The 20242-nt window shown below is 35.5% G+C and overlaps 1 protein-coding gene across 1 annotated transcript in view; it reads left to right on the top strand.

Annotated features, from left to right (window-relative positions):
• The first annotated feature begins 10840 nt into the window (after positions 1 to 10840).
• Positions 10841 to 20242, top strand: part of USP10 (ubiquitin specific peptidase 10) — a 42975-nt gene continuing 33573 nt past the window's right edge. Inside the window, exons 1-3 of the mRNA XM_085306467.1 lie at positions 10841 to 10851; positions 10951 to 11041; positions 19484 to 19552. Coding sequence (XP_085162593.1) covers positions 10841 to 10851; positions 10951 to 11041; positions 19484 to 19552 — 171 coding nt within the window. The remainder of the gene's footprint in view (positions 10852 to 10950; positions 11042 to 19483; positions 19553 to 20242) is intronic.

The following is a 20242-nucleotide window of genomic DNA, read 5'->3' as shown; positions in this document are numbered from 1 at the left end:
GCTGCCCTTTGCGGGATGCAGTCGGTGCCGCCCCCCCATCCGAGGCGTTGCGGAGCGGGGAGGGATGGGGAGCCACTCGGTAGGTCGGGCTTTTTTCGGGGGGGAGGTTGGCGAGGAGAGCGGCAGGGGAGGTTCTATAAAGGGAAAGAAATAAGGAGATTTGTAAATTAATCCTCCTCCCCCCCCCCCAAACACACCGTAAGCCTCGATGCATTGGGGTACGAAGTGCCGCAAGATCGTAATGCGTGGGAATGGGTGTGCAGTTCCGCCGTCTCCCACTAACCAAACCAGCCAGAAGAATTACACATGGAGTAACAAAATCTGCAGGCAGACTAGCTTTTCTTGGAAAGTTAAAAGCTCGATGCTTGGGTCTACTCTAGTTTATGCTTAAAACAAAGCAAATGGTCGAATGGGTCAAGGGTCTTCCCTCCCCTCCCCCAAGGAAAGAAATCTTTAAAGCAAAAATTTCTGGCAATATAAATGTTGCATTAGGGTGTGCATTTGCAAAACTTTGTAAAACTTTATTCTTTAGAGAGTAGTGAAGTTTAGAAAACTTGAATCATGTTAAGTGCAGTTCTACTAAAGAATTGCACTTCTTTTTTTTGGGGGGGAATCTTTATTAAAATTTTAAGTGTTTCTAATGTGATAATATATTAGCCTCTTTATTTTTTCTAAAGGTTGACAGAGGTATTCATACATTAAAATTGTATGCTAGTGGTACTGACTTTTTGCTTTAAAGAGAAGTTTGCAATTGGTGAAAACTGTCATGACATTTCTTATCAAGATTGATTTTTTTAAGTTTTTTTTTTTTTTGCGGTAGATGTTCTGAGAACAGTTATGGTTTCTGAGGTTTGTTAAATTTTAATGTGCAAGGCTGTGATTATAGAACTTTGTATTCTTAAACTTTCTTTCACAGTGGAGAAATCTCACTCTAGTTCTAGTACATTGGTTGACTGACCTAATGAATGGTAATTAGAATGCAGTGTATATCAAAAGGCAGTGTGGAGGAAATTGTGTCCAACTCAGGAGCTGTTTCACTCTCTGCTTTCTTCTCTTGAGTATTAGAGAGCAAAATACTAGACAGTAGCACATGTAGCCAGTTTGATAAAACTGTGGGGCTTTCATTACATTTTATTTTTTAATTTAAAACAATAAAGGGCATTTTTGTGTCTGTACTTAATTAAGTTGCTGTACTTATGTTGAAACAGTGCATACCCATAATTAAAACGAGACTGCAGATTCATCTTTTTTCTTCGCCTAGTTCTTGTTTTTTGTCAAGTGAAAGTCTTTGGATCTGGTCCTTTGTAGTTACTTGCTGTCAGTATTGTACAGTAGATCAAACCACTCTGTAAGTAAAGGTAGGTATTTAGGTCTCTTGAGGATTGCTGCTTAAATTTATGTATAATTCAGCAAACAGATCTGTAAGATTTTTTTTCAGCTAATGCTGTCTTCATGTCATTAAACACAGCCTCTTGGTGAGTTTTTTTTTCTCTAGTATATTATAAACCATTTATTTAAATGGTGCTTTGTATTTATATGAGCACGCATTCTAGAGCAACACAGCACTGTAATGCTGAAATAAGGTAACGATGTTTTGTACTTTGGGGACAGAGGACATGAAAATAAGTTTAGGGATGTAGTTTTGCATGTAGGTATTTCCTTTTAATTTTAGGATGACAGCATATAGGTATTTCCTTTTAATTTTAGGATGACAGTGTTGAAGATTAGTAGAAGAGTTTCAGAGAGAATTTTGATAAGTCATATATTTTAAGCACATGACTAAATAACATTATTTAGTTATGTTCATGTCATCATGTGGAGTCCTAGGCAGAAGTACTTAGTTTGCCATAATTGAGACATTTTTTGTCACGTGGGGGAAAAGTCTTCTAGAAAATCATGCTCTTCTAAATATAATAAAATGTGCCATCAGGCTACTGCCAATTAATGGATTCATGAAGTGGTGTGCAGAAGTAGTCCATAAACTGACTTGCATACTMTTAACAAGTGGACCATGAAACGTGCCCATATTGGATATTTTGAAAGGAGGATTAATTTTGGATTGCCAGCTATTCAAAAGGTATATCAGTATACATTATTACAGTTTTTATATGCTGATCATTTGTAAGTCTGTATTTCATGCAGCTATTTCATAATCATTTAATCAGATTCTTAAGTGTTGCTGTCACTTTTGGTCTTCTGTGTGTGTTCTGAGTATATTTAAAATCTGTAAGATGCTTTTTTCTTAAAGCAAACTGTAAGTAAACCTGTTCTATCACTACTATTCCGTGTAACGCTACAGATACTGAGCTGATTTGACACTAGATATATCTGAAATCATTTATCAAAGATGTTAAATCTTCCTCTTTTTAAAAAAAGATTTTTAAACAAATATTTCTGTGTTTTGAAATAGTAGGACTCTATAGGAATGTCTTGAAGAGTTGTCCCAGTGACTTACCATTTTTAATGGAATGAATTACACTTCATTTATAAATCTTGTGAAAACAAGTTAGACAAAAAAGGATACCAACACAGAATGAATCATTTATGCTTGCTTTGTTCTTTAACTCTTAGTCTGGTTTCAAATTAATTTAGTAGCATTCTAAATATGCTATATTGCCCCCAAATAACCTGAAGTAAAAACCAGTAGAGTTGCTGTTTGGAAGAAGCTGATCAAACTTGTAAGCTGCTCATCCTTACCCTAGCCAGTATCTGGCCTGACAACCAGAATAACTGGAACTCAGAATACAGCATGCAATTTGACTCCTTGAAATAGTGCACTGCAAACTACCTCTTTTATGGCTGGCTTGGAGTGTTGCTCCCTGTTACGGGAGTAGTTTGGTGTTCCTTTAAGCCAGTGCTCTTTCTAGAGTAAAACAGTCTCTAGGCACTTATTCCTGTGTTGCTTTTATGTTGTATTGCCTAAGTTTTGTCAGTAACCTTGCTTAGGAATTTATCTGCCTCAAAAATAATCCTAAAAAGTGGTTCTTACTCAGCTAGATGAATTTCTTTTGTTACCTTACTTGCACGTATGCGTATGTTTCTAACATGATAATGTTGTTACAGGCAGGATCAAGTAGTTGCAGAGAGGGCAGTGTGTGTTTTKTTTTGTTTTGTTTTGTTTTGTTTTTTTTCTGTCAAGTCCCTGAAATGCAGTAAAAACGATGTGTTAGTTGCAGGGGGCACCCCAAGCACAAAATGAAAAGTTGCTCTGGACAAGGAGTACCATTCGATGGGTTTGGAGAGAGGTGTTGAAGTGCGTCATCATACTGTGATGGCCTGTCCTGCTTGGTCATTCTTTTGCGTTTTAAGGGAGTAAAGAAAGTGGACCCCCCCCCCAGTTCTGTTTTCTTTTTCTTTTAGAATCCCTCATTCTTTGCTCATAATTGCTTGGTTTGGTCCTTCTGCTAGAGCTCTTGCCCTCGCAGAGAGTAGCTTTTCTGGGCTTCTGCGTTCTCGGGCAGCAAAAGTAGTTGCAAGTTTGGGTGGCCAGAAGGGATCGTTTCTAAAATGTGAATGGTAAGTCTGCACAGGGTAGTGTGAATGTGGGCTGGTTATTTTAAAAAGGAAGTCTGGGAAAATTGACATAGTACTTATATTTGTGTGCCAACGTGCAAATAWTAGAGTAAAAACTCTACAGTTTTTCTGAGTCACTGCTATTCTGTGAATTTTAGACTATAGTATTGGCTCAGAGACTTTTTTAGAATGGATTCAGCCATTTACATATTAATAAGTCTGGGTTTTGTAGGCAGTTGCTTAGACACACTGCTCTTGCCATTACTGTAGCTATTAAAATATTTGTAAAGTTAAAGTGGAGTTCTGCTTATAGGTAAACTAGGATGTTCAGTTTCTGTTTATTGATATGTATTCAACATGCTGTGTCGTACAAAACAGACAAATCTGTTGTAATAGAACTTGCTGGCCTTGGGCCATTGGATTATAGTCATTTGTCACTCTAATGCCATTTCAGCAATGTAGATGTTCATTTCCAAAGAATTAAACATGCTAGAACTGCGTTTTTTCTTTTTGATAGAAGTATTTTAGGTATGATCGTTAAACATACAACTCAGGATTATGGAACAAAAGATTACGCTTCATGATGGAAAAAGTGTGTGTGTGTAGATGTATCTGGGCATATATATGAATACTCTAATGGAATAATCTGATATTTTAGAATTGGGATTATAACTCCTATTTTTGTTTTACAAAACTGTAATTTATGAGTTAAGGCTACTTTATTATAAGCAATGTTCACAATAAAAACGAACTTTTTACTGTATTTCTTCCGTAGATTATTTTTAAAAAACTGTAAAGATTTTTTCAAGATTAGAGTTCAAGAGACTACATCCATTAATTCCCCAGGAGAGCAGAACTTTAAAGTATGTTATTCTCTTTAATTTTTTACTTGACTTTTAATACTTGATTTAATTGCAGGTGTCCCTAATATTTTAAATACCCCCCCCCCCCCTTATTTGACACCATAAAGTCTTCAGTGCATGCTGCAAGGTCTGTTTTTTGTAGTTAGATGGGAGGTACTTTAAATCACAGTAGCCCGGACATAGTGATTGTGTTAGGCTTATTTAAAGCATACACCTTCCCAAAAAAAAAAAAAAAAAAAAAAAAAAAAAAAACCAAAAAACATATGCTTAACTTAAAACTAAGAAAGAGATATTGATCTTCTGATAGTTACAAGAATTGCCACAGTAGAAACTAAGATAAATGTTCAAGCGTGGTTTTGGGAACGTTGCTGTTCATAGTATCGTGTGAATTCCTGTCCTCCTATGTGAGAGTTCTAAAAGAAGCATTTTATACGGTTTGCCTTGGAATTTTATAATCTAAGAAAGAAAGGGATGTGGAACAACTTTCATTGAATGTAATGTTAATACCAACTGTAAAATCATAGAGTTCTGTAACTCTCTTATTTTGATAAAGGGATTGGGGATCAACTTTGAGCAGGAAGAAGTAAAATACCATATCTGTAAGAAACTATATAGAACATCTCTCTAAAGGTCATGTGAAAGAATCAACTTAAAAAAATTCCTCGAAGAATTACGTTTATGAAAGACTTTTTTTTTCGTATTTTTTTTTGTTTGAACTAAACTGAACATACTAGCAGAAATAGCAATGTTGTATTCTCTTAGTGCAATGGGCAAGTTTTTTCATACAACGTTTAGAGTTTACAGTAGTAGTTCACAAATATCCTGCCTCATTTTTCCTATGAAAGTTACAGGTTAGTATCCTTCATGCAAAGAAAGTGAAGGCATTTGTCATGAAAGCATTTTATCTTGTTTGAGTGGGATTATTTTGCAAGTAGTGTAGCAATGTATAACCAGTGGTGGTGATCCTTACACTATCAAGGAAATATTCCTCTTTTCATGATGATTTAACAGCTTTGCCATATGCGCATATCTGTCTCTACGGGAACATATAAATAATTTCCTCTTTACACTGCGTAAGGGAAAAAATTTTTTTTTGAAGTTGATTTAAGATAGCCAGTTTTATTAGCATTGAAGCCTCCCAAAATGCAGACAGGATTACCAGGTTACCAGATGACAAGAATAGGTTTTCCAGATGTGTTGACTTTTGTTATATGAATTTATCAAGACTTCAAATTATGTATATGTTATCAAACCACAGATTTTTCCACTCCCGGTTTTCTGATGAAGAGTCATTGTTGCATGTGCCACCCCTTTGATCTGGCTCAGCATAAGCCTTAAAGAGAAAAACGAACACAGAACTTACCTTCTTTACCAGATGGGAGTGAATGAAACTGGACTGTGACAGCAAAAAGGGACAGTAGAGCCAAGTTATTGATAATCCCTTTGATTCTTCCTGAAAGCATTTAGATGGATGAAGAGGAAAAGTAAAGAAGTTCAATTGTTTAGTTTAAAGGAAAAAAATAGACCGATATTCAAATAATATTTTTGTGCCGTGCTAGTTGGTAGAGGATTTGATTAAAATTGATGTTATACATGAACATAATATGTTTTTTTTCGACTTACAATATGGGCAGATGCAACAAAAGGAAAGGAAAATAAACCGTAGAGAGAAAGAGGTATGTTCAGCACAAGTTAGAGTTGAAATGCTGGAAGAATCCAGTTCTCTTGAGTTGCAGCCTCTTCAGTCTGGCCATTAAATCATATGGTCTCTAATAATAGCTAGTGGTTACCAAAGAAGGTAAGAAATACTGCTGTGATGTCTGCAAAGCACCAAAACCCTCACTTGCTGTACTTTTCTGTTGTCTTCGGGATACAAATCCAAAACTGACACTATTTGAAGTTTTATTCTGTGGAGTATTGTTATTAATTGATAAAAATGAAATATTGAGAATTACCTAAATTAGTTACCTATGACTTCTTTCCAATTTTTTCTTTTTCTCAACTAAGAGCTGTAATACTACAGTATTAGCTTACCAGTTCAGTGTTRTCTGCCTTGGCCACTATCATAGGCTGTTACCCCTTAACAAGTAGTTTAAGCTTCCGTGAATTGCACACAGTGAAACTTCCATAGCAGAACTTGAGACAACAGATAAGGGATTATGCTGTTAATGTGCTTTCATAGTAAGCAAGAATTAGATATATAAAATTATCATCCTGGAATTGCAAGCAACAGAAAATGTAAGCACAGCAGAATCGTCAGCTTTTAGGGCAGGAGAACTGTTAAATTTGCTCGTGTCAACAAGTTTGCACTCGCAGTTTTTTGAACTCCTGTTCAAAAGGAGATTTGGATTGTGGTGGTCACTCTTGTTGCTGCCTGTCAAAAGGACTTTAAATACTTGCTGCTGGCTTATGGTGTTTCAGTTCTGAATGTTGCCAAAGAGTCAGTTTCCTTAATCAGGGAGGTTAAAGGCAATAAACATCCATTAGCTTAAGTACTAATAATTGTYACAAAGGCTGCTGTGGGTTTTCTGATTTGATGTAATTGCCTTCTTAAAGTAGAAATTTCCCAGAGTTCTTGTCAACATTTACTACTGGAGGAATGTATTAGGGTTAGCATGTACGCATTTGCTTTTCTTTGTGCTACTGTTAGTAATGGTAGGTACTGTGATCAGAAATTGCAGTGGGCTAACAGGAATTCSTCACTGAGATTAGCAGCTCTTGACTGTGTGTGCTTACCTGCCTGTACAATGTTTGCATGGTAGTGTGACTTTACATTTATTCTGTTTTTTCTATTATTTATTTATTTATTTTTTAAACAGTTTCTGTGGCCTAAAAATTGAGGGCTCAGCCAAGAGCCAAAGTGTGTTACAATGTTTTGCTTTACATACCAAATTTTGTTTACGTTTGTGCTTCAWAATTATTTATTTTATGACAGCTTTTTTTAAAGAAGAATCTGTAATTAATGCACAACAGCTTATTGTGCTATCTCTGAAGGTCAGCTGCCAAGTATGAGAGTACAATGCGTCAGTGTTYTCAGAGCAGCAAAAAGTTGCAATATCTGATAATGACAGATATCGGTACTGGAATACTAGTTCATACAGTATTTTCTGTCTGTCTTAATGGCTGTTTTTTGAATAACAACAGTATAAGTGATTATGATTGTTTTTACCAATTTTTTTTGATGGTTCATAAGAATCTTTTTTCTGGATTTGGAACAAAAGGCAACATATAGTCACATTAGAATACTGACAGAAAATCTATAAGGAAAGATGTGAAGTAGCATCGCTGTCAGGGCATACTCATTTGAGATGAGCTTCCTAAAAACTTAGCTTTAACTTTAGCTACAGTATTGTTATTGTACAGTGAACCTACTGTCACATTCAGATCCAATTTTTAATACTGCCATTAAAAAAAAAAAAAAAGAAGCCCTGAGTCTTTAATTAGTATTTATTCTCTGTATTTTAGTTGCAGCAGTGTATTCATCTGTGAATGCATTCATGTCTTCATAAAATTGTCTTGCAGATACCTTAAGCTGTAAAACTGTCCCAGGAGGAACTGGCAGAAACTTCATTTGGCGTATATAAGTTAAAAAGAACACACACACACACACATACACACACATATATATGTGTGTGTGTGTACACACACATACTATATGTGCGTGTATATATATACACAGAAATATCACTTCAAAATATAAAGTTCTTGTCATGGGTAGTGCCCAGTTATCTCAGGTTTCCACCTGCCTTTTATCACGTAGTACTGTCAGAATTGTTGAGCRGATGGACAGCTGTGTATGTATATTCAGAATCAAAACAATAGATAGTGACTTCAGTTTTCTGTCTGACGGGAGGACATACAGCATAGACGTTTGTTGCATGGTGAAGTAGTGGAAGGTTTTTGGAATTCCTATAACAGTTACAGAGCTTAAAATGTAGGAGAGTTGCCATTATGTATGTGGTTATAGTTGCATTTCTTTTTTTTTTTTTGTTCTCCATAAGTCATTTACCAATTACTATGCTTTTTTCTTGAGATTGCAGTTTCTTCGTTTGCTGGGTTTTTATGAGATTATAACACATCTTTGGAAGATCATGACTCCACAGTCTCCCTTGCTCCTGACCACTTGCATCTGTTGCTTACCTCCTTGCCTTCTCCACCAATAAAAGTGCATGAGTTTATTGTCAGATTAATTGGGAAAATCACTGATCCGTTCAGTGTGTACCAAAAATGGCACAAGAGAAAAGATGGGATTGTGAATACAGCAGGAGGAAAAGTGGCCAATGCTYTTTTGATAGGACTTTGCAGAACATTCAGAATAACAGAACTTTCTGGGTTAAGTCTCATTCAGCTGTAATTCTGAGCATTCAGCCCTTCTGAAGTTTAGGGTTGAATGTTAAATTAGGCCCCCATAATAGGCGCATCAGTCCTCAATAGGTGGGCTAAATTACCTTCTTAAGGTGCTAATCTGTATTCCTTGTCAGGATGGAGACCAGATAGCTAATTTTTCCCTCACCTAATTTTAGCTATCTTAAATCCTACGGTGAGTAATTGCTTGTGAAAAGCATTGTGTGGGTGACTTCTCTGGCTTTGGTGCTTTCAGGGATAGATTTCAGTTTTCCATGAGACTTAGCTACAGTTATTCAGATTTTTTTCCATTCTTTTCGCACTGTTCCTGATCKTACAGTGCATTTTTCAACTTACTTGACAAACTGGGTCAGCAACCTGCTTTACTACCCACTGTGGAATCATCCCCAGGACAGGTCTGTATTGTATTAAGTCTCTGGGAATGTGTGTGTTGTGGAAATAAGCAAAGAATGCATCAAGCATACATAAAAGAGTTTTTATCAGATAAAGATATAATCAGTCTTAATTTTTGTGGAGCTTTGCTTTTGAGTACTTGTTTTTAGTGTTTTTTTTTTCCCTCCGTGTAGTTTCCTCATCTTAAATAATGGGATGCCATTCTGAAACTCACATGTAGCAGCTCCAACATTAGAATCTTTATCTACATGGAAAGGGCATGGAAATCTTCTATTTAAGGTCATGGAACAATTCATAAGAGAAGGGAGTTTTAATAAAAGGAGTTGAGATGCATACGGTTGTAATTTGTTTCAGAGAGACTTGACAATGTACAGAAATATGATTCCAAAATTTGGGATGATCATTCAGTTTTTGGAGAGAAGAGTGTTCTGACAGGCGTAGAGCATCTCTTCCCATTTCTTGTTCTGTGCTGTCTCCACCCATAACTTTTGATCTTTTGTCTTCTGTTCATCTAAAGCTTGTTTCTTGTCTTTCAACTGGTTGTAATCCGTATTCCTAGACCACTTAAAAGGGTGCTTAGTTCAACTGTGTTTAATTTATTAAAACTCGGCAGTTTTTGTTCTAAAAAACTCTTCAAAACTCTTCAAAAACTCTTGTTGCAATTTTTCTTCCTAGAGCTCCCCTTGCCCTCCCTTTTTATAGCCTTGTCCAAGTCTGTATGCTAGTCTTACTTTTTAAAATGCTAGATTTGAAAGTTAACAGTTGCCTCAGAGGTAGCTGCATGTATATTAAGCACAGAAAAAGAAAGGCTTTCTGTTGTCAGGGCACTGCCAAGGATCTCTGAAGCTTGCTAGCTGGAAGCTCCTGCCAGGAAAGCAGCTTGCTTTTTTTTTCTTTTTTTTTCCGCCCTTTTTTCTCCTCCTCTCTCCCCTCCCCTCTGTTAGCCCTGAGTATCATGACTTGCTGGTATAGAGACATACTGGTTCCTTAATTTTTAGAAACTGTGTGTGATAGAACATGACTTGTCACTCTGAAGGGATAGCACATATACTCTTCCACCTGAAGGAATTGAAAGAAGCTCCTTGAAGGCAAGTCCTTTCAAACCTTAGTTGCTAAAATATGTGATAAATAAAGATTCTGTGAACTTCAGAAAACTTATGATTTGTGTGTGCGACTTGGATTTAAAAATGTGTTCTCTACTTGCAGAACGAATTTTACTAGAGCCTTCTTAAAAGTTTGATCTACTGTAAGTATCTGGCAGAAAAGTTTGCAGCACTGATGATTTTAGTCTGGTGAAGATAGAAATAGCTAACACACAGGTTTTTCCAATGGGAAATACTGGGCAAAATTGGTAAGAGATTATTTTGCCTGCCTTACCTGTAATAAAATAGTAGTAAAACTGGCTACATTCTCARTTTACTTCATGTTAGGGTTTTTCTCTCCTCAGTACTTATCATACTATAGTAAATCAGAAAAATTCAGGTGTTTGTTATTTTTGTTTTTCATTATAGAAGTTTAAGATTTGTACTTTCACCTCAGTAACTCGTTCAGTGCAAGCAGAACTCTGAACTAAATTTATCTGCTCAACTCTATTAGTCAAAAGCTTGGAACTGGTATTTTTTTCAAATCTCTGAAAGAGTTGGAGTTTTAGTGATAGCAGTTTTACTCATGATTCTTCTCGAATTCAYAATTGAGGAAGGACCGATATGCCCATTTTGTAAGTGTTTATTTTTTCCTTTAATAATTGCAATGATTGCCCGCTTGGAAAATTTAGTAGGAATGTATTTTGTGTTTGGCTTTCGTTGTTATTTAACAGGTTACATGAAAGTAGATTGGAAAAAGTTACTTGTCTGGAACACTGGCAGATGTTCTATGATCTTGTACTTGATGGAAATGGTGGTGTAAAGGTATCAAATTCCCTCCTTTACTCTCTGAGAAGCTAAGAAATTTGATGTAATCAGCTCTGACACTTAGTTGTCATCTTCCCTCTTGCTTACTATTTAGAAGGTACTTACCATGCATTTCTGCCATAGTCCCCAAATCACCAGTCATTTGCATAACACATGAAGGAATGCTGCTCCCTTCGGTTCCAGTGGAAGCTCCAGGGAAGATGCTCTCTTCTCTTTGAAAAGAATAGGGCAAGTATAGCTGATACGATCCCTGAGGTAGTGTCCTTTTAGGGACCAGATGATGGGAGAGCCTTTTTGTGGCAGAAGAAGGTACAGTGAATTCTCATAAATGCAGTAGTGCCCGTGAAAGGTGATAGGTAGGTTTTTATCCTTCTGTTCCACCCCTCCTTCCCGCCCTCCACTAACTATAATCAGCACTTTATCTATAAACTTCTTCACGATAGTTGAATTTTGTGCCAGCTGCTATTTTTTTGAAAGGGAAGAGCTCCAACAAGCACCTGATTTTTGATACGGAATGAAAAGAGCACATAAATAGAATTGGTTTTGGTGTAAGAAATTAGCTGATGTTTTGGCAGATTTTTGCATGATTATTGATTGGGGTATTGATCTTTCTTTAAATATACAATTAAAGCGATGGAAATTATTTTAATGGAAGAGGACAACCAGTAGTCAGTCTAGGGGGAAAAAATAGATTGCTGCTTCTTTTATGAATTTTTGATTACAAGCTTTATGATAAACAGTTCTGATCCACATTATGTGCACTCATGCTGATGTCAAGCTGCAGATGACATTTGTTCATTAAACCAATCTTTCCATTAGCTGTGTGGATGCAACCTACTCGTGCTTTCATACTAGGCAATGATCCATTTTTTCCTCTGATAGCAAAATAAGCTTTTGAGATTTTTTCGTAAAGGAATAAATACCACTCAGATTAATTCAAGTAAAATGTGTGTGTGGAAAACACTTTCTTCAGCTATAAGAATTCTGTATTATCCAAGAAGCACTAAATTGGAAGAAAGTAAAAGACAAGTCATGCACTAAGTTTCAAGCCTTTAATTGTTTGAATGGTGAGGAGGCAAAGTTGTACTGACTCGTGGACTACATTTGGCCTACTTTACCTAGCTTGGATTTTTCTCCAGACGCTATGTAGAAGCTCCAGGCTAGTCGTTAAGGACTATAAGCTATACTAACAGCTTGCTCACAATTTGTTGCATTTTCAATTGTTAAACAACCCCTCCACCCTCAAGTTGCAGGTTATTCATTTGTCCAGAGCTTCATCATTGCCAAATTTTTACTTACAAAAATGAACTGTATTCTTCCATAAATACAGAGGTATAATTTAAAGTTACTCTCAACATAGATTTTTTTTTTCAGAAATCAGTTCTCCTGAAATGCAACTGTATCACAGACTCCACAGTAATAAGGATGGCCAGTGCTATTCAGATCTTCTAGTTACAGGCCTTTCCTTGAAAATTCATTGTTGAAAAAATACGGACCTGTTTTCATTCCAACTTGCCATCCTATCTATGACTTTTTATAAATGTCTTAGTGAAGAATTTCTTGGGACTTGAAAGTTCAGGAAGCTTTGTATCAAATTAGTTAATAATACATGTACTAAGACCTCATGGGTTTCAGCCTCAAGAGGAAGGAGAACCTGAGGCAAGGGTGACTTGACTTCCTTCCAAGAAGATCAAGATGACAAACTTCAGCAAAGTGTGAGAAAGAAGTAAAGGATGAGACAGAAACACCTTATTTGCTCCTGGGATGACTAATTATTAAAGAGCATTATCTCTGCTAATAAATGCCAAGTATGCTCATACTCGTGCACCCTTGATTTCCTTGCCAGTTTCTCCACAGTATCAGACTTCTGTCTGAATGGTTCATTTTCCTCCTCTACTCTAGGTTATCTTGATAGTTTTGGGAGTAAGTAAGTACACTTTGGAGAAGCAGCTGAGTGAGCAAGGCTGTATAGCTTATGGTGTGCTTAAACTATTTCATGACTTCAATTTACATGTGAAGTAGTTTTGACTGATAGGCCTTCTGCTTTGATACAGTTGAACTCTTTATTGCTACCTTTAAGTAAAAGCTGTTTTTAACTCATTTGTGATAAAGCAGTTGAAGTGAGAGTATTTGCAGTTTAAACTAATTAGGCTGGAAGATCTGGAGCTGTTTGTTATTAGATAAAAGCCACATTAATGCTGCTTGAAAGCAGCAGTTGACATTTCATTTTTCTAGCTCTCTCCAAGCATAGATGATACCAAAATGATGATGCACGAGCACTGTTTTTACTATTTGTTTTTTCTAGGACAAGCAGCACTATAACATATATTCCTCCTTCTTGCATTCCTCCAGAAAAGCTTTCATGTTGCTAGACTGGAATACCAGTGGTGATTTCATTTCAGGCAATGGAGTAATATTTGCATTTATTCTGTAAGTGGATGAGGAGCACACAGCAAAAAACAGTCGATGTAAATAGAGCTTGGAGGCCCACCTGAACATGAGGGGGAATTTCTTCACTGTGAGAGTGACAGAGCACTGGAACAGGTTGCCCAGAGAGGTTGTGGAGTCTCCTTCTCTGGAGATTTTCAAGGCCTGCCTGGATGCAACCCTGTCTACCATGCTCTAAAATTAGTGGCACCTGGCTCACTGATGAACCTTGAAAATGCAAGCTGAAAATCCTTTCCTTGATATGATCTTCAATAATTTCCTTCATTCCATATTCTTAACTTCTATTAGAAGAAAAATATATTTTACATTTGCAGATAACTTGTACAATTTGCAATATCACAGTCTCAGAATTTAAGTATCTCTGTGAGAAGAGGGCATATGTGTCTTTGTGCTCTCTTTAGTCAAATAGGAATGAGATCAGATAGGAATGCAGTTGTATCTGATTCTTTTAAATCTTTTCAGCAATTTAGCAGTAATTTTGTGTGTGTGTATGTGTGCTCTCCAAAGCTTACCAGAATGTTTTGACTCTAATCCCAGAACAAGCAACGTTTTGGTAGATACAAATATGGCAAACAAATCTGGAATATGGATAACATAAGAAAGTTTAATTAAAAAGCTGGAACACCCATGCTGTAACCAGTTTCATGTGAAAGGAGACATCATTTTAGAATTGCACAGAATATATTTAATTTTTGTTTGATTGTCATTTGTGTCAACTGTTGTTAGTCTATTGAAAGGAGAGTTTCTGTTATCTGTTGTATACCATCCTACTTCATGCTATCTCATTTTTATCTTATTTAAGCATTGTTTATTTTCATCTTGATCTCAGATGGGAGCATCTGCAAGAAGGTATTCACATTTGAAAATTCCCCAAAGATAACAGTTTGTGTATCTGGAATCTGGAATGAAAAAAAAGAGACTAAACAATGTTTGAGGAACATTTTCTTTTGGAAGTAGTTGTTTATTAAAAGAAGCTCAATATGAAAGATACTAAATGGGGGAAAAAAGTCAATCTATGATTATGCAGTGGAGGAAAGGAATCTTAATATGTTGATGTGAGATTACTTAGTTAAAATCATGTTTATTTCAATATATTTAATAACACTATATATTTCAATGTATCTAATAACATTCTGTCTCTGACAAAAGATTAAATTGAGTTCGAGTTGTGAATTGCAAAATGAAATAACTCCATCAGTGTATTATATTGTGGGTTTTTTTTTTTTTTTTTTACTCTTTCTTTTCCATTGTCAGTGAGAGGTTTGGAAACACTGACAAGAAGAACTGAAAAGTAGTAGAGGTAGGGTGTTGTTGACACCCTCCCCCCCCCCAAAAAAAAAAAAAATCCCTCAAAGCTTGTTCTCCCTGCAGATAAGAGTATTTACTTCCATTTGCTGTTCTTATAGACCTGCAAATGGAAGATAGTTGAAATTTATCGTATGAGTTAATTTTGACATTGCTCTTAATCTATGACAGAAATAAGCTAATTAGTCTTTTCACTTTGAGGTTTCTGATGGGTTCCTTGAATACACGTAGTACAAAATTGATTATTACTGTGCAGAGTTGAATAATCTGGAGAGTAGCAGGAAAAATGCAATGTAAAATAGTCACTCAAAAATGAGAGAGGTTGGACTAGGTGATCTCCAGAGGTCCAACCTTACTGATTCTATGATTCCTTCCCCATAGTTGGAACAGAAAGYGTATTTGTAGGTTGCAGAGATGATTTGAGAAGGAGAAGGGAGGTCAGGTTTGACTTGAAATTAAGCCTCTTAGGGATTACGTATTTGTAAAAGTAAGTCTAGGGGCAACATTGTGATAGAAAATTTTTAAAATTTCCCTCCAACATCCTCTTAGACCTTTTCTTCCACATCCAGTATTGGTGAAACCCTAGACTCCTTTAAATATTACTCTTGCCTCACTTTGTGGGTTACCACTTACATTCTCACCTGCTAAATATTTAGCATATTTTTGAAACATGCTTTTGTTGTTTGTCTAGGGTTATAGATTAACTTTAAAATAGGTAATTGAATACTATTTTTGCTTGGAGAAAAAAAGCTTAATTTTTGCCTTAAAAAGAAATTTATGAGGATTTTGAAATAATTAAATCTTGCTTTTCATTGGTAATGTTTTGTAATACTTTGTGCTTGCGGGTTGCCATGCATATTTGGTTTATGTATTATTAATGGTAATATTCATGGATTTTGCTAACTGCTCTACTTTCAGTTGCCTTGGATTGTGATATTACATTATTCAAAAATGTAGTGTTTCTAAAGAAATAGCATTCCTCTGATTAATTAACATAGTATATGTCATTTTTACTTTATTATTCTGTCAAGACACTGAGTTTGTATCCAATTTGTATGGGGAGTAGCCATAGTTAATGTGGAGGAAAGATGCCTAGTGCAGTATCTTCTCAAAATTCCTCCTCATCGCAAGCTGGTTATTACTATTATTATTTTTATGTAGAACATTTTTAGTAATATTTAAAATTTTTATCTCCTAAAACACAATCATTAACACGTNACAAGTTATTTATGTGCAAGCCTGGGCCAATTCAGCTGTCTTTTCGTATATGCTGTCATAGTAATTGTGCTTATATTTTGTTAGGGTGTTTATACAGTTGTAGTTACCATAAAGATAAGAGGCTGCTGCTGCTGGTAATGGTCAGCCTGAGGAGCAGTTTGCCTCTACTGCCTTATGTAGCCCGTTAGCAGATCATAATCCTTTGCACATACTAGGGCTGCCTCAAAGCAGTCGGTATCTGGAAACTACTTTTCATTCCAAGCTTGTACGGTGAAGTCCCAGTCTGTTACTGGGCCTTCAGACTGCTATCAAACTACCTGCACGTTTATAGATTGACATACATTTAGTCAGGAAGAAAGCAGGGTTGCTAGCTAGGGCAGATTACACTTTGACTGTTAAAGGAATTATAATTTGATGTAGCTCTGATTTATGTCTTTTATGTAGATGCACAACAAAATTACTAAAATTAGAATTGAAATAGCCTGAAACTGCTTTGTCCAAGTTTATCGTGTGCTGGTGTATTTCTACTGCATGTTTTAGACTTTACTTAGAGAGTGGGGTAAATTTGATGTTGATCAGTAGTAACTTATATAAAAGCAGTGTAAAAAATTAATTAAACTTCTGCTTGACTCCTGCCATTTTTTTGCTCTTTGTTTGACATTTTGAAAAAAAACTTTGTGACTTTTAAAATTACTTGGGATAGTTTAGAGCATATAAGCTAGACTCCTAAAAGCGCAAACTGCTAATGGGATTATTTCTTGGAAGATTATATTGCTTTTGTAAAATCCTAGCTCTGTATTGTTTAAAAATGTGTACTAATTTCATACTTAGGCATTTCGGTTGCAGGAAAACTTTTATATGTGAACTGATGTAAAATGGTGCAGTGGTGTTTGTTTCACAACTAAAATCAAATGTGTTCTTACATAGAGATAACTAATCTTTAAAGTACCAGTCAGTCCAATTTATTGGACTGTAGGATAGTGTGGACAGCAGTCTTGGAGTTTGTGCTGTATTTTGGCCATGCAATGGCTTTGCTTCCCTCTGCATTTTTTTTTTTTTTTTGGTAGTAGACATTATTATACTCTCTAAATGATGGGATGTCTCTATTCCTTTTCACGTCAGTAGGAAGTTATGCCTTAAAAAAATGGTAGGACTTCTATTCTTCCTAGCAGAGGTACCGGATGTGCAGTCTGCAGAAATCTATTTATTGAGAAGCTGGGTTGATTTAAGAGGTAGAGAATAGGAAGGTAGACTTCTTTAAGTATTTTCATCAGTTGTATAGCCTGATACCTCTCTTTTGAAATGGTGTTTTTCTCAGTCTTCATTTATAACACAAACTGTTAATTCACTTTGTTTGCAGGTATAAAGCACTGCTATGTAAAGGTTCATAAAATCAAATGAATTTCTGTTTTTTTTTCATGCCCAAATGACTAGGATTAGTTTCTGGATTAGATGTTAGTAAATTTTTCATGTCCTGTTTTCAGTTTTGAAGTAACAGTTGCATAGGCACGTTGTTTCCCTATGTGAATACTTAATTTTTTAGTAAAGCAGTTCCATTAAGATAGTGTAATAATTATTTTATTTAATTTTGGCTCCTGTTCCCCAGTTAAAAAGTAGCACTTTCTTTTGCTCTGAAAAAAGTGCTAGGCCTACAGTACCTTGGTTAAAAAAGTTGATAAATGAAGAAGAATGTGTTGTTATATGTTGAAACTGGGGTTGGATTAGTATTACTTGTAAGTCTCTAGTTGAGTTTTTTTTTTCCCATGAGTACATCACAAATGTCTCCTAAAACATAATTAAGTTATGATTCAGCATGTTTTGGAAGGTCATAAATCCTGGTTATGTTACTGAATAAAAATGGCTTGGTTGTATTGAGAGCATCAGCCAAGTTTAAGTCCTATGCCAAGAAGCCATTCACTGAAATTGAATTTAGGAATCCTATTCTGTTTGGATGTTGGACTATCTCAACTTCTCAGCTGGTAGTTAGTTTTTTTTTGTGTTATTTAAAGGAATAAGTGTTAAACAGATGTTCARGTTTGTTTTGACTGTTAGAATTGTTTGTGGACCAAAACAGATTCTATTAAGATTTGTTAAAAATACTGAAGAGCATTAATATGGTACTACTATTTTCATACGTGAAAGTTTTATTTTTATATATATATATAAATATATATAAATCACTTTCTGTGTGTAGTTTAAGAAGGATAAATTTTTGTAACTGTTGGAGAATTTAGCTTAAACATAAGCTTTGCAGTTAACAAATGTAGATGGTTGTGAGTCAAGCAAACTTGTAATAAACCCTCTAAAGTTTTTTAAAAATATTGTGTTTTGATTACAGTGTCTAAAATTTGTGGCAAAACAGTCTGTACTCTGGTAGAGGTCAATTCAAATTTGAAGAACTTCTTTTCTGCAGTTCAGCTTCTGGTCTAGTTGGTTATTTCTTGATATGGCTAAGTTAAGGATTTACCACGGATAAGACTTGATATTGATAAAGCTGGTGTCTTTGCCAATCTTCTGATAGAAGACTGGACAATAGCAAAGAATTAGCTTAATCAACTATTAAAGTGTACACTGAAGAGTGGTAAGAATGGTAAGCTGCGATATCATATACCAAAGAACTAGTGASCTGCTTTTATCGATACACACAATTTGTGACTAGTGACTTAATTTTGAGTTTATTTGATTCCTTGTTCAAATCGTCTTTCTGTGTTGGTGTATTTCTGCTGAGCTGATTAGCTTCCTTGAATGTACAGATACTATTCAGCTAATCAGGGATGGGTATTGTAAGTTTAGAGAAACTCTAATCTGACGAAATGCCAACCCATCAGGCATTTTTGAGGAGAATGCTTGATTTGTGTAAAGTACTTGTAAAATTTTAAAAATTTTATCCTTATTTATTTTTGGGGGGGGAGGTCATATAGGTAGGTATTTTTTTCATATTTTGTATCTACTTTTCCTTGAAAAAGTGTAAATAACCTAGGTTATTTTAGTTCAGTGGGACTCCTGTGTGCTGAAGTAGTAGTACTATTAGAGCCTCACATAACTTACATTTGACCAAGTATGCCGAAGCTTCGCATCTAATGGTTTGGCAAAATTCTGGAAAAAAAGATCTCACATTTTCTGTTGTGAAAGGTAGGTATATGTGATGTTTTATAAGGACWTGTGTATCTTGTTGCAACTTTTCACAGTACATATTTCTTTAAARCTAGTTTAAAATTTAAACTAGCATGAGCTGGAGTTCCTGCTTTGGGAGCATGTTACATACAGTTCCAGAACCTGAGGTGGATTGTTGAAGACTGAGGAGGGAAGTAAGTGAGAGCTAGGATGCAAACGTGAGTTTCAGGCTCCCAATACACAAGTCATTTTAAATGCCAGCTTCTTAAATAAATTTTACTATGAATTTATCTGATGTTATCAAACTTAATCCTTTAACAAAGATCTTTCTCTCTCTCTCTCTTTTTTTTTTAGTATATTTTTGGGGAATTCAGTCCTGATGAGTTTAATCAGTTCTTTGTGACTCCACGATGCTCTGTTGAGGTAAGATCCATTTTAAGCGTCTTTTTTTAGAAATTTATATTTTAAAACTACATCTCTTTGTGTATATTTGCTATTTAACAATAAAACTAGTTTTTATCATTTTATCAACTTGCTAGCTTACAAACTGAAAATACTGAACAGGAGTCTTCCTTTTCATGTATGTGGATGTTAATTTAATGTTTAGAAATATGAAATGAGTTATTTTGCCTTTTGTTTGTAATCCTTCAGAGCAGCAACAGCTGGCATTGTAATGATAGTATGTTGAAAATGAATTATCTAGTAGTATTACCTGTGATTTGGCTGCTTTGTTTAGAGGTGGGTATAGGAGAAAACTTTATTCAGCAGTCGTCTTGGTTGTAAATAATGTGAGGTTTTAAATCATCTGAGCCTTTTGAAGCACTTTTTTTGACAGGTGGAGCACTGCTAACCATCAAAGCTGTGCCTGAGGTCTGCAGAAATGAGAAATAATGTGATCCATGGATCAACAGTGAACTAATTACAAATGAGAACCACAGAGTAGATACAGTTGTCTGCTGTGTATTTGAGTTTATAGTACATTACAAATAGTAAATGCAGTTTCTTGGTAGAAGGGGAAGAAACCATTTTCTTTTGTAGGAAAGCAGATATTATATCATTGTCTTAAACTCCAGACTTAGAAAACTATTTCTCGTGTTAATCATTGGGTGAATT

This window comes from Rhea americana, unplaced genomic scaffold, assembly GCF_003343005.1.
Source record: "Rhea americana isolate MKP2758 unplaced genomic scaffold, rheAme1 scaffold_24, whole genome shotgun sequence".
NCBI lineage: Eukaryota > Metazoa > Chordata > Aves > Rheiformes > Rheidae > Rhea > Rhea americana.
The sequence above is the reverse complement of the archived record's forward strand: the minus strand, read 5'-3'. Positions and strand labels throughout refer to the sequence as shown.